This window comes from Nyctereutes procyonoides, unplaced genomic scaffold (assembly GCF_905146905.1).
Source record: "Nyctereutes procyonoides isolate TBG_1078 unplaced genomic scaffold, NYPRO_anot_genome, whole genome shotgun sequence".
Taxonomy (NCBI): Eukaryota; Metazoa; Chordata; class Mammalia; order Carnivora; family Canidae; genus Nyctereutes; species Nyctereutes procyonoides.
The window spans coordinates 15750218-15770137 of NW_026575034.1; the positions used below are offsets into that span (position 1 = coordinate 15750218).

A 19920-nucleotide genomic window follows, 5' to 3' on the forward strand; every position below is an offset into this window, starting at 1 on the left:
GAGAGAGAGAGAGAGGTAGAGAAACAGGCAGAGGGAGGGAGAAGCAGGCTCCACCCAGGGAACCCACTGTGGGACTCGATCTCGGGTCTCCAGGATCACACCCTGGGCTGTAGGCAGCGCTAACCCGTTGCACCACTGGGGCTGCCCAAAGTTTTTAATTTTTAATCACTGATTTTTCACAATAAAACATAAATTGTCATTAATACAATTAAGGATGGACTGTATAATCTCAAGTTTCATTTGTTGTGATTGCTTCACACTTGGTCTAATCAGAACTGACCACATTTACTACATACAAAGAAAAAAATTGTATCATTAAGATAAAATATCTTCAAATATTTTTCTTTTGATTCAGAACATGTTGTTCTCAAAAGATAAAGGAGCTTGACCTGGCAAAATATAAAATAGCTGACAATACTAGTAAAACTACTATCCACATACAGTTCATTATGGGATAAGAATAAAAAATATGAAAAGATTTTAAAATGCCTCTAACCTCTCCCATCTCCTATTTTGTTCTCAGAAATCCAAGGAAGCAAGGGGCGGGGGGTAGGAGAAGGAGAATCAAAGAGTGGGGTTCTTCCCACATGACCAAGCATTTTACTGGAGGTCACAGAAAGGGGCACATTCAGAATGATTCTTTTTTCTTTAAAGTATATTTTAAGCATGAAAAAGGCAAATCCTGTAAAAATGCAACACAGAAAAAGCTTGAAGAGAAATCATATAGCTTAGCATAGGCTGATATCAAATTAGTCATGCTTTCCACATAGAAACTGAAACACTCAATATCTTAAAACAAGGGGAGGTGTGTAGAGCGAGACAATCATGGAACTCAAATTCTACTTAACTGTGTGATGTGTACTGGTCTCTGGCTACAGTTCATAGCTAGCGCTTTTTCTAATTTTTTAAGTTAAAACTCAGAGAAAGGTTCAAAGAAAACTCTCATAATTTACTCAAACTCACCAACTTTTAATATTGTTACCCTTGCTCTATCATTCTACCACTCTCACACACATCATATATTTTTCTAAAGCATGTGAGAGTAGGTTTACATATCATGCTTTCCCTCTTAATAGTTCTATGTGATTTTTTAGGAGGAAGGCTATTCTTACATAAATACTAGAGTTATCAAACTCAGGAAAATTTACCACTGATAAAAAGTACTTTTGCCATATTGCAATTCTGTCAATTGTCCCAATCCTAATAATGCATTTCTCCCCATCCAATACAGAACTGAATCCAGGATCACAGATTACATTTGGCCGTCTCTTCAGATTCATTTTGTCTGGAACAGTTTCAAAGCCTTTCTTCCTTTCAGGGCATAAATGGTTTTTGTAGGAGCCCAGTTATTTATAAAATGTCTGCAATTTAGGTTTCTCTGATGTTCCTCATAATTAGGTTCAAGTTTTATGTATTCCTTGCTAGACTACCATTTAAGTTATGATGTGACCTGAGGTATCACCGTCACAGGCCATAATATCTCCACCCTCCCTATGGTGATATGAACTTCAACCACCTGGTCAAAGTGTTATCCAGCTTCTCCACTACATACTCTTTTATCCTTGCAGCTAATATGCAATCTGAAAGGAGCTATTTGGAGACCACGCAAAAATTCTGTGTCTTAAACTTTCCACCCTAGATTTAGCATCCACTAATGGATACTTGCTTAAATCAATTTTTAATATGTTTTATGTACCATCTTGAAAATCTTTTTTTTAGTAGGAAACTTAAGCACATATTTGCTATGACATGGTTTTGTTTTATCAAAATCAGTTTATTATAATTACTGTGTGTATTGAGTAATATTTACTGTGTTATCTCCATGTGGTATACAATTTTGCTACACCTTTTATATTTTCCTTTGGTATTTAGAAAGGTTAGAATTTTGTTCTCGTGAATTTATACTTTTGTTAATGCCCTTAATCTCTTTTTCTTACTTAAGGTTTTAGTGTCTGGTTTACTAAATGCTATCCTTTGTCTCCTACTCCTTCAGCAGTCTATGATCTCATTCTTTCACTTACTTTCCCCCTTCCACTTTTTTGAATGATATTCCTTCTACTCTAACATATACTATTCTTCTACTTATGTCCCGATCTTTGTTCATTTAGTCTTTGTTTCTATAATTTAATATATTAAGTGCTCATAGTCCTTTTGCTGAAGTTTCCCCAGGGATCTATCTCTTCAGTGGCTAGAGCTTATCCCCTAATAAACTCAAGAAGGGCTCATGGATACAATATTCAGTAAGTCATGCTCAAGAATGGAATTAATCATTGCCATCATAATTAAAGAAAAACTTGGCTAGGTGTCAAATCCTTGGCCCGTACTTCTTGAGTTTCTGGAAATTACTATCCTGCTGCCATGATTTGCATGCTGCTCTTCAAAAGTATGATGCCAGCCCAGTTTACCTTAAAGTTGAACAGTTTACCAAAATATGTCTGAGTTGAGTATTCTACATTAGTTTTTCCAAGTACATGGTAGGTCCTTCAAAAGGCAGACTGAAATTTCCCTTATTCCCAGAAACTTTACTTGACTTAGAAGTTCTTAAGTTTTGTTCTACTGTTATGGTTTTATACTTCAGACTCCTTGGACATCCTTTGTCAGTCTTCCCTTTCAGTCATTTTCTCTGAGGTCCTTTTTACTTTCCTTTCATTTTCATTCTATATCCTTCTAGATTTCCATTCTGTTCTAGTCTCTTGAACATTTTATAGTTTATTCTTCATTTCATAGTTTTGTCTTTTTCTTCAATTTCTTTCCTGAGCTTGATCAATTCATAATGTATTTCCTTTTTTTTTTTTAATTTCTCCCCTTAAATTTTTGGATAACAAGTTTTATTTTGAGAATATTTCATTTAGTCTAGAGTACTGTGTTACAGTATTCTTATGTGTGGTTATTTTCCTGAGAGCTTTTTTCTTTTTTTAAGCAGGGTAGATTTTCATCAGCTGAAATGCTTTAATACGTACTTTGTTTTCTTTTAACAACCGTGCTGTGTAAATTTGATTCCCCCACCCACCTCAACATTTTGTGGACAGCATTCTTTGAGAGTACCTCAAACTTTTATCAACTTAGTGAAGCACAGGTTCTTAAATGGGTAATGGGAGTGGAGAGCTTCAAGTCTTCTTTCATTCTGCAGGAAACTTAATTTTTTTCTCTTTGTCCTTGTTTTCTCTTCACCACTATGACTCATCTAGATGCATCATGCTTCTCTACACTTCTCTCCAAAAGGCAAAATTCCTCTTCTCACTCTAGAACTCCTTCCCTGTAGCTGGTGCTATAAACTACCCGAGTCCCATTTGGCACTCACTCTTTTGGCATGTACTATTGTACCTTCTCATTTTGAAGGTGAGTTTTGTCTTTGTTCTGTTACGTCCTTCGATCTCTTCTCTATTTCATGGTTTCAAAGGCTTTCCACTGTTGGAACGTGGTGATTATTTTGCTATTTACAGGTGATTTGAAGTTTAGGGTATTTAGTCTCCTAGTAATGCAGAATTTATGGGTTACCTGGGTTTTATCTGTATTCCTTTTAGTCTATGGTTTTGGGGGTAGAATGTAGAATGTGTAGAGATATACAGATTCAGGCAGGCACCATTATCCTCCAAATCCAGAAGCCAGTTAAAATTATATAATAATAACTTTCTGTGGCTTCCTAATTCACTTTTTAACAAGATGGCTCCAGGTTAATTATAAATAAGATTAGACAGTTATAAAAATTAGCTTCAATTCATCTTCCACTGAACAAATAAATTAAATAAATGATGGGCTAACGTGGCTGTATGTATTTATCTTCACCTTAATGTGATGTAGGAGAATTATGAAACATCATGCCAAACTATATTTTACATATTAAAGAAAATAAACTATGGATCATAAAAATGGAACAAAATACTACAAATACTGTACCATGATTAATATACACAAAAAATTTTGCTCTGGTTACCAACAGCTATCCTCTTAAATATGTTAAATAACTCATGTATCGTGCTTCTAAACTAGCTTTGGGTTGACTATGGTTGTTTTTCATCATTCCAGAGTAAAGATAATAGATTTATTTTCTAGAGCTTACTCCTCACTATTATTTAAAATCTAATTTGCACATTTTTAGATTATAATTTTCAGAGTTCAGAAGAGAACACAGAAAATTCTAACATGAGTTATTACAATTTCATAGTTAATGCAGAAAATCTAGACACAATGCAATTATAACGCGTACCCAAGGAATGGCACTATGAATTCTCTTTTTTTTTTTTTTTAATTCTTAACCTGTATATAAAATTCTTCTCTCATCATTCGGGGTCTATTTTGAATGAGGAGATGGGTGCTAAAATAAGATACTTTATTTTAAAATCGAACAAAGAAAAAAGATAAATCAGAACTGCCACTGGTAACTACTTCCTAATTGATTTTAATGTACATAGCAATCATGTGCTATTTATATAAAGTAACAGGTCTTCCTTACAGATATGTTCAACTATCTTTCCCAGGATATATACTTTTTGTTTTGTTTTAATTAGGAAAAGAACTTTTTCCTAAGCCATTCACTTTTTCTAATCGCAATTTTTGAGATGATTATAAATTCACAATGATAGGAAATAACATACAGTCCCTTGTACACCCATTTCCTTCAATGGTAACATTTTGCAAAACTATAGTATATTACAATCAAGGTATTGACATTGATATAATATACATTATCTTATTCAGGTTTTCCCAGTTTTAATGTACTCCTTTGTCTATACATGTGTATTAAGTTCTATACAATTTATCCCCTGTATAGGTTCAGTATTCACTACCATAGTCAAGAGACTCCACAGTTTCTATACAAGGATCCCATTTCCCAGTCTCTGTCCTTCCCCTGGCCCTATCAAACAATATTTGATGTGTGACTATCATAAATAAATAAAAAATAAAAAAAATTAAAAAAAATAGAATCATATCATATATAACCTTTTGGGATTGGCTTTTTTTCACTCAGCATAATTCTCTAGAGATTCATTCCAGTTTAGTGTGTATCAATAGTTTGTTCTTTTTTGTTGCTGGGTAGTATCTATGGTTTGTATGTACCAAAGTTTATTAAACCATTCACTCACTGAAGGGCATCTAGGCTGATTCCAGTTTTCCATCTTTAAAGATTCCATCTTTATCTAAATTTCTAAAATAAAGATGCTATGGACACTGGTTTATAGGTTTTCACGTGAACATGAATTTTCATTACTCTTTTTTTTTTTTTAATTTTTTTTAATTTTTATTTATTTATGATAGTCACAGAGAGAGAGAGAGAGAGGCAGAGACACAGGCAGAGGGAGAAGCAGGCTCCATGCACCGGGAGCCTGACATGGGATTCGATCCCAGGTCTCCAGGATCATGCCCTGGGCCAAAGGCGGGCGCCAAACCGCTGCGCCACCCAGGGATCCCGAATTTTCATTACTCTTAGATAAAGCAACTAAAAGGACAATTGCTGGGGTTTACAGTAAGTGTATATTAGTTTTACAAAAAATTCCCTGTAACATTTCACATTCCCATAAAATATTTGAGTGATCTATTTTCTTCACATTGTTACCAGCTTTCTGTGCTGTCACTATTTATTTTAGCCATTCTGTAGGTAGAGTATCACCTTCATTGTGGCTTGAATTTGCAATTCCCTTAGTGATAGTGAATACCTTTTCCTGTATTTTCTTGACACCTGTATATCCTCTTTGATGAAATACTGTCTTTTGCCAATTGTCCAAATGGATTGTGGGTTTTAACTATTGTGTTTTGAGGCTTCTTTATATATTCTAGATATCATCTCTTGTCAGATATATGGTTTGCACATATGTTCTCGAAGTCTGTAGCTCCTCTTTTTATCCTCTTTCCCTGGGCTTTCAGAGAGTAAATGTTTTAAGATGAGATGCAACTTGCAACTTCTCCCTTTGCAGACTGTACTTTTGGTATCAAATCTAAAATCTCACTGCTTAACCCTAGATCTGGAAGATTTTTCCTATTTTTTTTTAAAGATTTTATTTAATTATTCATGAGACACACACACAGAGAGAGAGAGGCAGAGACACAGGCAGAGAGAGAAGCAGGCTCCATGCAGGGAGCCCAATGAGGGACTCGATCCTGGGTCTCCAGCATCAGGCCCTGGGCCAAAAGCGGCACTTGTCTGCCTTGGGCTCAGGGCATGATCCTGGATTCCCGGGATTGAGTTCCACCATCGGGCTCCATGCATGGAGCCTACTTCTCCTCCCTCTGCCTGTGTCTCTGCCTCTTTGTCTTTCATCAATGAATAAATAAAATCTTTTAAAAAAAAAAAAAGGTTGTAACTTTACATTTAAAATATCCATTTTGAGCAAATTTTTTGTGTAGAGGTGTAAGGTTTAAGTAGAGGTTCACTTTTGTGCATATGGTTGCCCAATTATTCCATCACTATTTGTTGAAAAGGCTATCCTTCTCCACTGAATCACTTTTGGGCCTTTCTCAAAAATCCATTGGGGCAGATTTGTGCAAATCTATTTCTCAGCTTTGTTCTGTCCTATTTATCTATGTGTCTACCTCTCCACCAACACCACCCAGTCTTGGTTACTGTAGCTCTGTAATTTGTAAGTTGTATCAGGTAGACTGTTTCTTCCCACTTTATTCTTTTCCCAAAACTGTCTTCACAAGTCTAGCTATTTGTTTTTAAAGAGTTATTTGAGAGAGAGAGAGAGAGATTGAGAGAACTAGTGTGTGTGTGGGGGTGCAGAGTGAGAAGCAGACTCCCTGCAGAACAGGGAGCCGGATATGGGATTCTATCCCACAACCCTGGGGTCATGACCTGAGCCAAAGGCAGACACTAAAACTAAGTTACTCAGGCAACCTACATCTAGGTATTTTTATTCCCTTGCCTTCTTCATAAATTTTAGAATGAGCTTGTTTATATCATCAAAAAATCTTGCCATATTTTGAGGAGAAGGGTGTATTAAAACTGTAATACTGAGGAAAACCAACATTTTTACTATGTTGAATCTTCTAATCAATGAACACACTGTCTTTCCATTTATTGAAATATTCTTTTCAGAATTAGTTGTTTCTTGTACATTAAGTCCTATACATATTTTGTTAGATTTACTCCTAAAGCGTTCCCCCCATGTTTGTAAATGGTATTGTATTTTTTTCTTAAGATTTTATTTATTTATGAGAGACACACACGTGGGGGGGGGCAGAGACACAGGCAGAGGGAGAAACAGGCTCCATGCAAGGAGCCTGACGTGGGACTTGATCCTGGATCTCCAGGATCACACCCTAGGATGAAGGTGGCGCTAAACCACTGAGCCACCTGGACTGCCCCATGGGTATTGTATTTTGAATGCCATTTTCCACATGTTGTTTGCTAGTTATTTTTTTAATTTTTTAAAAAGATTTTATTTATTCATGAGAGACAGAGAGAAAGAGAGAGAGAGAGACAGAGACACAGGCAGAGGAGAAGCAGGCTCCATGCAGGGAGCCCGATGTGGCACTCGATCCCGGGTCTCCAGGATCACGCCCTGGGCTGAAGGCGGCGCTAAACTGCTCAGCCACCCAGGCTACCCTTGCTAGTATTTTGAAATGTAACTAATTTTTGTATGTTTATCTCATATCCTGCTAGCTTGCTAAACTGACTTATTCTAAATTTTTTTGTTTTATTTATTTATGATAGGCACCAGTGAGAGAGAGAGAGGCAGAGACACAGGCAGAGGGAGAAGCAGGCTCCATGCACCGGGAGCCCGACGTGGGATTCGATCCCGGGTCTCCAGGATCGTGCCCTGGGCCAAAGGCGGGCGCCAAACCGCTGTGCCACCCAGGGATCCCTAAACTGACTTATTCTACATATTTTTTTTGTAGGTGCCTTGGGATTTTCTACATTAAAAAAAGTGTCACCTAAAAAGGAGGGGGGGGCAAATTCATTTCTTCCTTTAATTGGAATGTTCTTTATTTCTCCTTCTTCCTTTATTGTACTGACTAGGACTTCCAGTACTATATTGATTAAGAGTGGTGAAAGCAGACAGAAATCCTTGCTTAGAAAACAAACTTAACAATCTAGGGGGAAAGCATTTAGTCTTCCACCATGAAATATTATGTTAGCTAGGCTTTTGGACCATGTTCTTTATTAAGTTGAGAAAATTACCCTCTATTTTCAGTTTTCTGATTTTTTTTTTATCATGAGTAGATACTGAATTACGTCCAGTGTTTTTCCTGAGTCCAACGATGTGATGGTGTGAATTTTCTTCTTTTGCCTATTAATATGGTAGATTACTCGAATTGATTTTTAAATATTGACCAGTTTTGAATACCTGAAATGAACCCTACTTGATCATGGTATATAATTCTTTCACATACTGTTTAATTCTGTCTACTGATATCATAAGGATTTTCTCATCCTATATGAATTAAAGATACTGGCTTGGTCAGTTTTGCTTTAACTTTTTTGTCTGGTTTAGTATCAGGATAAGCTAACTTAATAAATTAAATTGGGAAGGCTTCCCTCCTTTTCTATTCTTTGAAAAAAAAAGATTGTGTAGAATTGGTGCTCACTGTTCTAAAATGTTTGAAACAAGGCTCTAGTGAAATCATCCCAGTGTGGGAGACTTCATTTTTGAGAAATTTTTAATTATGAATTTAATAGCTTAACAGTTATAGGGGTTATTCAAATTACCTAATTCATACTGGATGAATTATAGTTTGTGCTTTTCGAAGTATTGATTTATTTATCAAATTTATGTGTACAGAGCAGTTTGTTTTTGCAGTCTCTTATTATCCTTTTGATATGTGTATGATCCATAGTAGTACTCATTTCATTTCTAATACTGTAAATTTTTGTCTTTTTTTCCTGTTGGTCTTCTGCATTGATCTTTCCAAAGAATTAGCTCTGTGTTTCACTAATTTTCTCTCATTTTCCTAATATCAGTTTCATTGATTCTGTCCTTCCTCCTTACTTTAGGTTTCTTTTGCTCTTGTTTTTCCAGGTTAGCTGAAAGCTTAGATTATGGATTCAAAACTTCTCCTCTTTCTTACCAATGTAAGCATCTTAGTAAAGGTGAGCATTTGGTACTTTAAGTTCCCCTCTCAGAAATGTTTCAGCTGTGTCTCAAAAATTTTTTTATATATTTTCATTCATTTCAAAGTGTTTTGTTGTTTTTATCAATTTTCCTTGAGGTCTCCTCTTTGACTCATGGATTATTTAAGTATATTGTGTGTTTTGCAAGTGCTTGGTGGTTTTTCAGTTATGTTATTGTTACTGACTTCCAACTTGATTCTACCGTTGTTGAAAAACATACAATGATTTTAATTCATTTAAATCTGTTGAGATTTGTTTTATGGTCCAAGGTATATGGTCTTTCTTGATATATATAGTCCATTAAAAAGAGTGTATATTCTGCTGTTGTTGAGTGGAATGTTTTATAAATGTCTATTAGTTCTAGTTGTTGATGGCACTGAATTCTTTATTTGCTAATTTTCTGCCTAGAGATTCTATTAATTATTGACAGAGGGACAGTAAAGTCTCCAACTATAATTATAGATCTGCCAATTTCTCTTCATTTTGGACAGTTTTTCCTATATATTTTTCAACTCTGTTATTTCGTAAATACACATTTAGGATTGCTGTCCTCTTGATGAACTAATAACCCATTTATCATTATGCCCCTTTTATCATTATTATCATTAATGGCCCTATTTCTAGTAATTTTCTTTGTTCTAACATCTATGTTAACTGATATTAATATAGTCATTTCCCTCGATTAATGTTTACTTGATATAACATTTTTCTATCCTTTTACATTTCAGCCTGTCTAATGCCAATATATTTGAAGGGAGTTTTTATAGCAAGTATACACACAATTGGGTCATGTTCTTAAATCTGATGTGCAAATCTCTATCTTTTATTTGGTATAATTAGACCGTTTACATGTAACCAAGCCTGCTATTTTTTTGTGTGTGTTCTTTCTCCTGCTCTCCTGTGGATTACTTGTACATATATTTTAAATTCTAATTTGATTTATCTAGTTTTTTGGAGTGTTTCAGTGGTTGCTCTAGGTATATTATATACACATAACTTTCATCCTTTTACCAGTTCAAATGAAGTACAGAAACCTTACTTCCCTTTAATTAAGTCTTTTTATCCTCTCCCATTTATAATTGTCTTAAATATTTCTTCTGCATACATTTAGAACCATATCAAACAATGTTATAGTCTGGCTTAACCATCAAACATAATGTAGGGGGCACCTGGGTGGCTCAGTTGGTTAATAAGCCTCTGCCTTCAGCTCAAGTCATGATCTCAGGGTCCTGGGATCAAGTACAGCACTGGGGTCCTTGCTCAGTGGGGAGCCTGCTCTCCCTCTGCTTCCCCTGCTTGTGCTCTCTGTCAAATAAATAAATACAATCTTTAAAAAATAATAATAATAATGTAGGAAACTTACAAGAAGGAAAGCCTATTGTATCTACCCAGATTTTCAGCTTACCATGTTCTTTCTTCATTTCTAACATTCCTAGATGATTTCCTTTTATTTTTTCCTTTCTGTTTAGAGAATTTTCTTTAGCCATTTTTTAAGGTGGGTCTATTAGTGGCAAATTCCTTTAGTGTTCCGTTATCCAGGATGGGTTTGATTTCCCCTTTATTCCTGAAGAATATTTTCAATGAGTATAAGACTATCGTTGACAGTGCTTTTCTTTCAACACCTAAAAAATGTGCCACTTTCTTCTGGTCTCCACTGTTTTTGATGAAACATTTGCTTATGAGAAATCAGAGTACTTTTCAGCCTGTAAGAAAAGGCGTATTTCTCAGTTGCTTCTCTTATTTTTTTTGTCTTCAGTTTTCAGAAGTTTGACTATAGCTGGACTTACTTAATGCAGAGTGATTCTGGCTTATCCTATTTAGGGTTTGTTAGCTTCTTGGATGTTACAGCTTTATGCCTTTTGCCAGATTTGGGAATTTCTAGCCATTATTTCTTCAAGTATTTTCCAGCACTGCTTTCTTTTTCCTCTCCTTCCAGGACTCCAATGACACAAATCTTAGATCTTTTATTATAGTCCCCAAAATCCTGTTGACCTTTTAAATTTTCTCTCCAATCTGTTTTTTCTCTGCTGGTTAGACTGGGCAATTTCTAAATTCTATCTTCCAAGTTCATGGATTCTTTCTGCTGTCACCTCCATTCTGCTATTGGGTCTATTGGTCAAGTTTTCCACTTTGGTATTGCATTTTTCAGTTCTAAATTCCTTTTTCATTTCATTTTCCTTTTATTTTCCTTTTTATCTGTATTTCTTCTTTTTTATCGGTATTTCTTCCCTTCATTTCCTTTTTATCTGTATTTTTTTCTATTTTCTCATTTGTTTCACATGGGTTTGGGATCTCCTATTTAAGTATTTCTATGATGACTACTTTAAAATATTTGCCATATAATTCTAACATCTATCATATTAGTGTTTGTATCTACTGATTGTCTCTTCTTTCATTCGAAATAAGATTTTCCTAGTTCTTAGTACAGTTTTTTTTTTTCTATTGAAACCTGAACACTTTGGATATTATGAGTTTAGACCCAAATTTAAATCTTCTGGTTTACTGGCTTCCTTTGACACTGCTCCAGTGAGAGAAAAGGTTCCTGATTCATTACTGCCAGTAGGAAAAGTCCAGGTTTCCCACTTGGCCTCCAATGACACCTGAAGGGAGGGGCCCTTCATTGCTGCAGGGCAAGGGTTGGGGTCCTGGCTGCTCAGTAGGCCTCTGCTGATATAATCTTGGCTATGAGGGGTAGGACGGTCTCCGTACAGCCCCTTATAGCCCCTTACAGCCTCCACTGACACCGTAGTGGGAAGGGGCTAGTCTCCTTACAGTTCAAAGATAGCAAAATCCTGACTCTTTACACTAGGCTTCTTCTGACATCAATGGTGACAGATAGAAGCATCTCCTCGCTATGAGGTAGGAGTGAAAGCTAGGCTCCCCATGTGTCTCTAATGACAGTGAACCAGAGGAACAGGAGAGTAGTTTTGGGGAGATTTGTTACTGCCCAAGAGGGACGAAATCCCTGGCTATCTACTCCGCCTTCTCTGTAACCACCCAGGCAAGGGGCTAGAAAGCCTAGTAACATCTTCATGAGAAGAGAAGTCTGGGCTCCCTACTCAGCCTCAGCTGGCATGGGGTGAGATGGGGGAAACAGTCTTTCTGTGGTGTTTGGCTAGAGCAGATTGGGCACTGTCTAAAAGTTTTCTGCCTTGCTAGGCTGTCTCTTTCCTAGTCTTCTGGCTGGAGACAGCAGACTTTTCAGTCTATGCCTGTTGCTGTTTCCAGGCTGCTGGAGCTCCAAGTTTGGGCTATATTAGGCAAAAAGAAAACCCAGGGAACTCACCCCATGTCATTCCTTGAGTCCTGAGGTCCCTAGTCTTTATGCCTTTTCTCCACCTTTCAGAGTCTTCTTATGTTTTATTTTATATATACTGTTCAAGACTTTCAGTTGTTTTAGCAGGAGGAATAGGGCAATGTACATCTACTCCATCTTCCTGAAAGCAGAAGTCCCCACTTTTTAAACTGGTTCCCACTATGTCCAACCACACAAATTCCTGGAAAAATGAGGGTAGAGTCTGTGGAAGAGATTTTTCTTTATGTGATGCTTACATATTTGGACAAATATGGACCAATTCACCATCCAAATGAGTTATGTGGTTTAGCCAGACATTTAAGAACGTCCAAATCATCTGTTAATTCCAGGTAGAACGTATGATATAAACTTGTGCACACCAAACATTTGAAATGCTTATGATTTCATAAATACTTATGAATTTAACAGTTTTTCACTCAAACTTTAAAATGATCATTAAACTATGCTTACTTAGGGCACAGAAGTCTTTCACATAATCTGATCTTTCCAAAGACACTATATGGAACTATATAGCTGAACCCAATCTCAGACTTCTGAACACATTTTGTGATAATAAAGATATTGATGTGTACTTATCTAATAATAGAATTTACAATATATTAAAAGAAAATGGCCTATAATAGTACCCACTGCATAGAGTAGGCAACTCAATAAATATATGGTAAAAGATACTCATGAAAAGACAGTATCTAAAATTTACTGTTAAATAGAAAAGCTCCTCCCTAGTTAATGTCAAACATAAGAGGTTCTATTGTTTTTAATTTGTGAAATATGCTTTCATAGTCAACCAATAAAAATTATAGTTCCAATTTTTATGTATTACTAGTATGTGTTTAGGACTATCTCATTATAAAAAGTATGTTTTCAATGCGCTTGGCAATAAGCAGATTCGAGGTTTCTTTGATAATGAAATTCAGAGAGATTAGTTTAGACAGCTCTAATCAATGAAAATAAAAGGTTCCGGTTTTCTCTCACAAACCATTAGAAACAAATTTCTTTAAAAAGTTAATACAAGGAATTTTTCAGCTGATATTAATTTTTCAGGATTAAGGAGATACGCAAAACAGTAAATTATAACACATATTTTAGGATTCTCACTCGCCCTCAACATCCCAAGGACATAAACAGTAATGTAATAAAGTACAGATAATCCTTAAGTCACCTTATTCTAGTCCAGAGCTTCCCAAAATATGTTCCTCAGAATTCTAGTGTCCCTTAAAATAGTCACAAATATCCCACAGAGAAAGAAAACCTTAGGTTAAGCACAGTTAAGCAAATTTCTCTATTACAGGGATCCTCAGGGCATTTAAAATAAAATATGCACAGTAAACATCTCAAAGAGGATTACAGTTGCATTGTTTCCCAAATTTAATCAAGGAAGCATTCTCCTAAACTTCTATTAAATCTTGTGGGAGAGGAGTGTGAAAAAGAACTCCGTCTGAGAGATTAAGAGTGGCAAAAGAGCCCCTAATCATGGATTCCCTACGTGTCCAAGTAAAAAGGACAGAAACTTAATAAATATCTTAGCTATAATGACTAAAAAATAGTTCAACAAAGAAATTATGAAAAGCTTTTTTAAAAACTGTAGGCAGGGGATCCCTGAGTGGCGCAGTGGTTTAGCGCCGGTCTTTGGCCCAGGGCGCGATCCTGGAAACCCGGGATCGAATCCCACGTCAGGCTCCCGGTGCATGGAGCCTGCTTCTCCCTCTGCCTGTGTCTCTGCCTCTCTCTCTCTCTCTGTGACTGTCATAAATAAAAAAAAAAATAAAATAAAAAAAAAAAATAAAAACTGTAGGCAATTCCTTGCAATCATTAAAAAAGCAGTCTGCTATCAATCAAGCTGAAAGAGGACCATAAACATTTATTATAAATATCATAATGATAAATTAAGTGCTAATTCCATTTATATATTAATCTCAAATATTACTCAAGTTAACTTATTTGAACACAGAGGATAAAACAACTCTAGAAATTGGATGTTTCAGATGACGGTTAATAAAAACACTTCAATTTTTAATAGAACCTCACTCACACTTAACTGCCTGAAATTAAGCATCAGGTTGTTAACCTCACTATATATATCTATTATATTGTGGCTCACTGAAAGAATGTACAGTAAACAGAACACAGAATTATCAATGTTGCGTATGTATGTACATGTGTTTATGTGTATACATATATCCAATAAGACAAAAATACCAGAATCATCAATAAAAATAGGAAAATAAAAAAAAAATAGGAAAATAAATTTTAAAAGAGTTCAAATTAAGCTAAGTATTATATATAGTCTGAGTGATATTTAACTAGATTTTTTTATAATCCACATTTATACCTAATTCTTTTTAAAACACATTGAATTAACAAAATACACAATGGCAAGCAGTGATATAAAACTATTATTAGATGCTGTGTGATGACTTCTGTGGATTTAGAAGTGTAGGTTACAGGTTTGAATTCAGAAAATGATGGGAATTCACTTACCTCTAACTAAAGTTCTCTGAAGGTAGTATCCTCCTTAGAACCCCTATCTTGGGTAGTTTACCTGCTGTAATTTCCCTAAAGAGATTCCAGCAAAGTCTAGCAAGTTTTAAGTTCCCTTCTGCAAGCCCTATTAGCGCATGTCTGTTATATAAACTTGCTCACATACTGCTTCATAGCTCTAACTTCAATTCTCACTCAATGACCACCACCACTACTACCACCACCATCCATATATCAATGGAAGACACCACCTTTGGAGAACTCCATTTGGAAATGTGTCTTTTTTTTCACTTCTCCAAAACTATCCTCCAAAGTGCCCCACTGCTGCTATGTCTATAACATACTTGACAGTGGTGGGAATTCAGCAGGTGAGAAAATGAGGACACAAAGATTTAGCTAAGCAACTGGACTTGCTGACTGTTCAAATACGATATTCCATAATAACACAACAAATATCACTAGCTTCCTCAACATACAATCTGTAAAAACACTAAACTGCACATATGTGTGAAAAATCTCTCATTAAAAAATACTTTCATAACCAAAGCAGAAAACATTGTCTTTATCACCTGGGACTACCAAATATTTCTCTAGTTTATTCTGCTAATGAAGTACCAATATTTAAAAATGAGTTAGAAAATAAGTTAAAGACAAATGTTGATAATTTTTCATTATACCACTCCTACTTTAAACGAAAGAAAGAAAGAAAGAAAGAAAGAAAGAAAGAAAGAAAGAAAGAAAGAAAGAAAGAAAGAAAGAAAGAAAGATTGGTTAAAAAAAATGAAAAACAAAATGAGCCACTCAAACCAAGGCCAAGCTCATACATCTAGGATGGCAGTTTATAAAAGGTACTATTAACAAAATTTTTCAAATCTATAAAGGAAACTGAAACATAGTACAGGAAAGAAGACTTGGTGTTATATGATCTAGAAAAAGTCTTCTTGGATTCCAACCAAGTGATTCCATAATTTATTATTGATAGCCAAATGAAAGTAGGAGAAAAAAAGCAAAGGGAACCAACTGTCTTAGAGGCCAGAGGACCAAACCATATTTGAAGCACTATTTTAGAGGATAAAGTATGGAGTAACTTTAAAAACACTGATTTTAGTTACAAGCCACCGTAAGCTTGGTAATAACATAAATAAGGCCCAAAACAATATAGCTCTGAAAGTTTCCCCTGGCTAACAGAGTCACAATAAATGTTTCTGAATATTCCAATTTTAAAAATCAACTCTTTCCATGGCTCTCCTTTGTATCAGTAAACACAATAAAATGCAATAACAAATTATCAAGAAGCAATTAAAAATGGATAATATGAAGAACAAGAAAATCTTACATAATCTCCCACTTGGATTCTCAGTATATACATAATGAAGCTAATTTTTAATTAATCAATTAACTAACATGTCAGATTCTTCAAGTTCTTGTGTTCCTACAATGTATGGTTTTTAAATTAAATTATAGAACAAGGATGTTCTTTTTAAAAATGTGGCCTCTGATTATCATAAAAACCAGAGGTTATTTTTTTCCAGTTTTAAAAATATATGGAACAGGGGCACTTGGGTGGCTCAGATGGTTAAGCATCTGTCTTTTTGGCTCAAGTCATGATCTATCTGTGCCCTGAGATCAAGACCCACATCGGGCTCCCTGATCAGCAGGGAGTCTGCTTCTCCCTATTCCTCTGCCTCTCCTTCCTCCTGACCCCTCCCCCCCAGTCATGCTCTCTCTCTCTTAAATAAAATCTTAACAATGCACGCAAAACAAAAAGTACTTTCCAATACAAAAAAATGGTCACAAAATAGCATTTCTAAAACAGACTATTGGATCCCTGGGTGGCGCAGTGGTTTGGCGCCTGCCTTTGGCCCAGGGCGCGATCCTGGAGACCCGGGATCGAATCCCACATCGGGCTCCCGGTGCATGGAGCCTGCTTCTCCCTCTGCCTGTGTCTCTGCCTCTCTCTCTCTCTCTCTGTGACTATCATAAGTAAATAAAAATCAAAAAAAAAAAAATAAAATAAAACAGACTATTTAGAGATTTAAAAAAAGAATAAAGTGAAATAACCTAGTCATCTATCAGAAAGGAGAAAATACTAAACCATGAGGCAGTACATTTGCATTCACTTTCCCTTTTATACATGCACTATTAGGACTCACTGAAGGGTTAAAAATCTTCTAGATCTTGCTAGTTTAAGTGCAGGAATTACTAACAACCCAAGAAGGTGTATCTAGGATGATACTTACCTTACAACAGATTATACCACTGTGCTATTATGTATTCTGTGTATGGATACACAAGCAGTCAGCTGAAAGGTACACACCACACTAGCAAATGCTTGACTGGACCCATACGGCCGGATGACCAATGGAATATCAAGATATGTGTCGATTCTCCAGCCCTCATAACCACATTCCAGACATCTCACGTAGTCCTTCAGCTTTCCTTGATACAGTTCATTTATAAGATCGGCCTAAAAATAAGAAGATTAAAAAGTGCTCCTTAAAAATAATTTGTAAAATACAAAAGACACAATAATTCCTGCTTTAAAAATAAATTTCAAAGGATATTCATTCTTTACTGTTGAAGTTTTAGAAGGCCTTGATTTATCTAGAATTCTGTTTAAAAAAAAATGAAAGCTTAACAAATCAACTAAAAATCAATAAAATTAGATTAATTTAAGAATCAATGTATAAAAATTAACAAGATTAATTCTCTTATCACTAAAAACTCCACATTTTATTGAAGTCAGTTACCAATTTATTATACTATTAAGCTTCATGTTATCTTTTCATTAGGATGAAAATACATTACCACTTTAGGCATGTTGACAATTACATAACCAAATAACCAGCTAGTTTTACAGCTTTACATACGCATACCACCACTCTCATACAATACTATATTCTGATTTTCTAAAGTTCTATCTTCTAGCTCAAGATGCAAATGAAACTTTTTAACTTTCAGTAATATACATAAAACAATTTTTAAGGGGAAACATTACACTGCAAATTAAAATATATATATATATATATATATATATATATATATATATATATATATATATATATACACACAGAAATTTTAAAAAAATCTTAAAACTCCATCTCCATCAAAATATCCTCATTTAAAAGAATGGATCTCCCAGAGAGAGGAGGCAAGATGGCAGAAGAGGAGGGGTCCTCGTTTCATGTGGTCCCCCAAATTTAGCTACATCCAAACAATCCTGAACACCTATGCATTCCACCTGAGATGTAAAGAAAGAATGGCTGGAGCCCTACAAATAGAAAAGTGACCACTTTTTTCAAGGTAGGAGTGCAGAGAAGAGAAATGGAGGTGCTATACTGAAGACAAACAGTGGGGAAAAGGTGCCTTTGTAAGCCAGCTGCAGTGAAGTGATACAGTCCTAGAGCTAAAACGGGGACCTTTAGAAATCTGCTCCTGTGAGAGACTTCCCTGCTTGAAAGGTGCTCAGAGATGAAGTGGGGCAGAACCTCAGCTTCCTTTCACTGTATACAATTTTATTTCTGTATATATGTAAGTTTTGTTTTGTTTTTTAATAATTTTGGAATTGAGTACATTCTAACATCAGACCAAAATACACTCAGAACCAAATGGGTCACCATTTTGGTAACTCAGTGAGATTATATTCTCTTCCCAACCCCCCCCCCACCCTTTTGTTGTTCTTGTTTCCCTACAGAACTTTTGTGTGTGTGTGTTTGTGTATAATATATAAATCATATATAATTTATATATTTGTAAATATACATATTTATACAATATATATTTAAATATAATATGTATATTTATATAAAATTTATATTTATATATATATAAAATTTTGTAATTAAGTGCCTTCTAACATACAGACTAAGATACACTCAGAACCAAGTGGATTGCTGTTTTGGTCCACTGAGTGAGATTATAGTCTCTCTCTCTCCCCATTTCACCCCCTCCTTTTTTGTTCTTATTGTTTCTCTTTCTTTTTTCTTTTTCTTGGTCTTTTTTTTTTTTATTTTCTGGTCCCTGACCTCTTCAGAATTGTCTAGAGTGTATTTTGCTTGGGTCATGGTTGATATTTTTTACTTTGCTCACTCATACAGCCATTCTGCACTGGACAAAATGACTAGAAGAAGGAATTCACCACAAAAGAAAGAACAACAGGTAATACTCTCTGTCACAGATCTAATGGATATGGATTTACATGTCAGAGAAATAGTTCAGGATTACAACTACAAAGTTACTAGTTGTACTTGAAAAAAAGCACGAAAGACTAGAGAATCTCTAAGTGCAGAAATGAGATCTAATCAGGCTGAAATTTTAAAAACTCTGAGATGTAGTCTAAACTGGATGCTCTAGCAGCTAGGGTATATGAGGCAGGAAAGAGAATAAGTGACAAAGAAACTGAGTTGATAGGAAGAAGCTGAGGAAAAGAGAAAAACAAGAGCCCACAGGAGAGGCTCTAAGAAATGTGATAGCCTGAAAAATAACATCCGTATTATTGGCATTCCAGAGGGCATACAGAGGACCAGAAGGTATATTTGAGCAACTCATAACTGAGAATTTAACTAATCTGGAGAAGGAAACAGGCATTCATACCCAAGAGGTAGAGAGGACCCCCTCCCCAAATCAACAAAAACCAATCAACATCCTGACATATAATAGTGAAAATTGCAACTTTCAGAAATAAAGAGGAAATCCTGAAAGCAGCTTGAGACAAGAGAATCCTAACATATAGAGGGAGAAGTACTAGATTAACAGCGACCTATCCACAGAGATGTGGCAGGCCAGAAATGGCTGGCATGATATATGCACGGTACTAAATGAGAAAAATACACAGCCAAGAATACTTTACCAAGCAAGGCTGTCATTCAGAATGGAAGGAGAGATACCGAGATTCCAGGATAAACAAAGTGAAAGAATATGTGACCACTAAACTAGCCCTGCAAGAAATATTAAGGGGGATCCTATAATTGAAGAAGGAGCCCAAAGAAACAGAGACAATCTGCAGAAACAGGGAGTGTACAGCTAATACAATGACACTAAATTCCTATCTTTCAATTACTCTGAACATGAATAG

The 19920-nt window shown here is 35.5% G+C and overlaps 1 protein-coding gene across 2 annotated transcripts in view; it reads right to left on the reverse strand.

The window, feature by feature from the left end:
• The window catches only part of USP47 (ubiquitin specific peptidase 47), a 113784-nt gene that overhangs the window by 34246 nt on the left and 59618 nt on the right, over positions 1-19920 (reverse strand). For both annotated transcript variants that reach the window (XM_055317661.1, XM_055317662.1), the window contains one exon: positions 17164-17313. In XM_055317661.1, coding sequence (XP_055173636.1) covers positions 17164-17313 — 150 coding nt within the window. The remainder of the gene's footprint in view (positions 1-17163; positions 17314-19920) is intronic.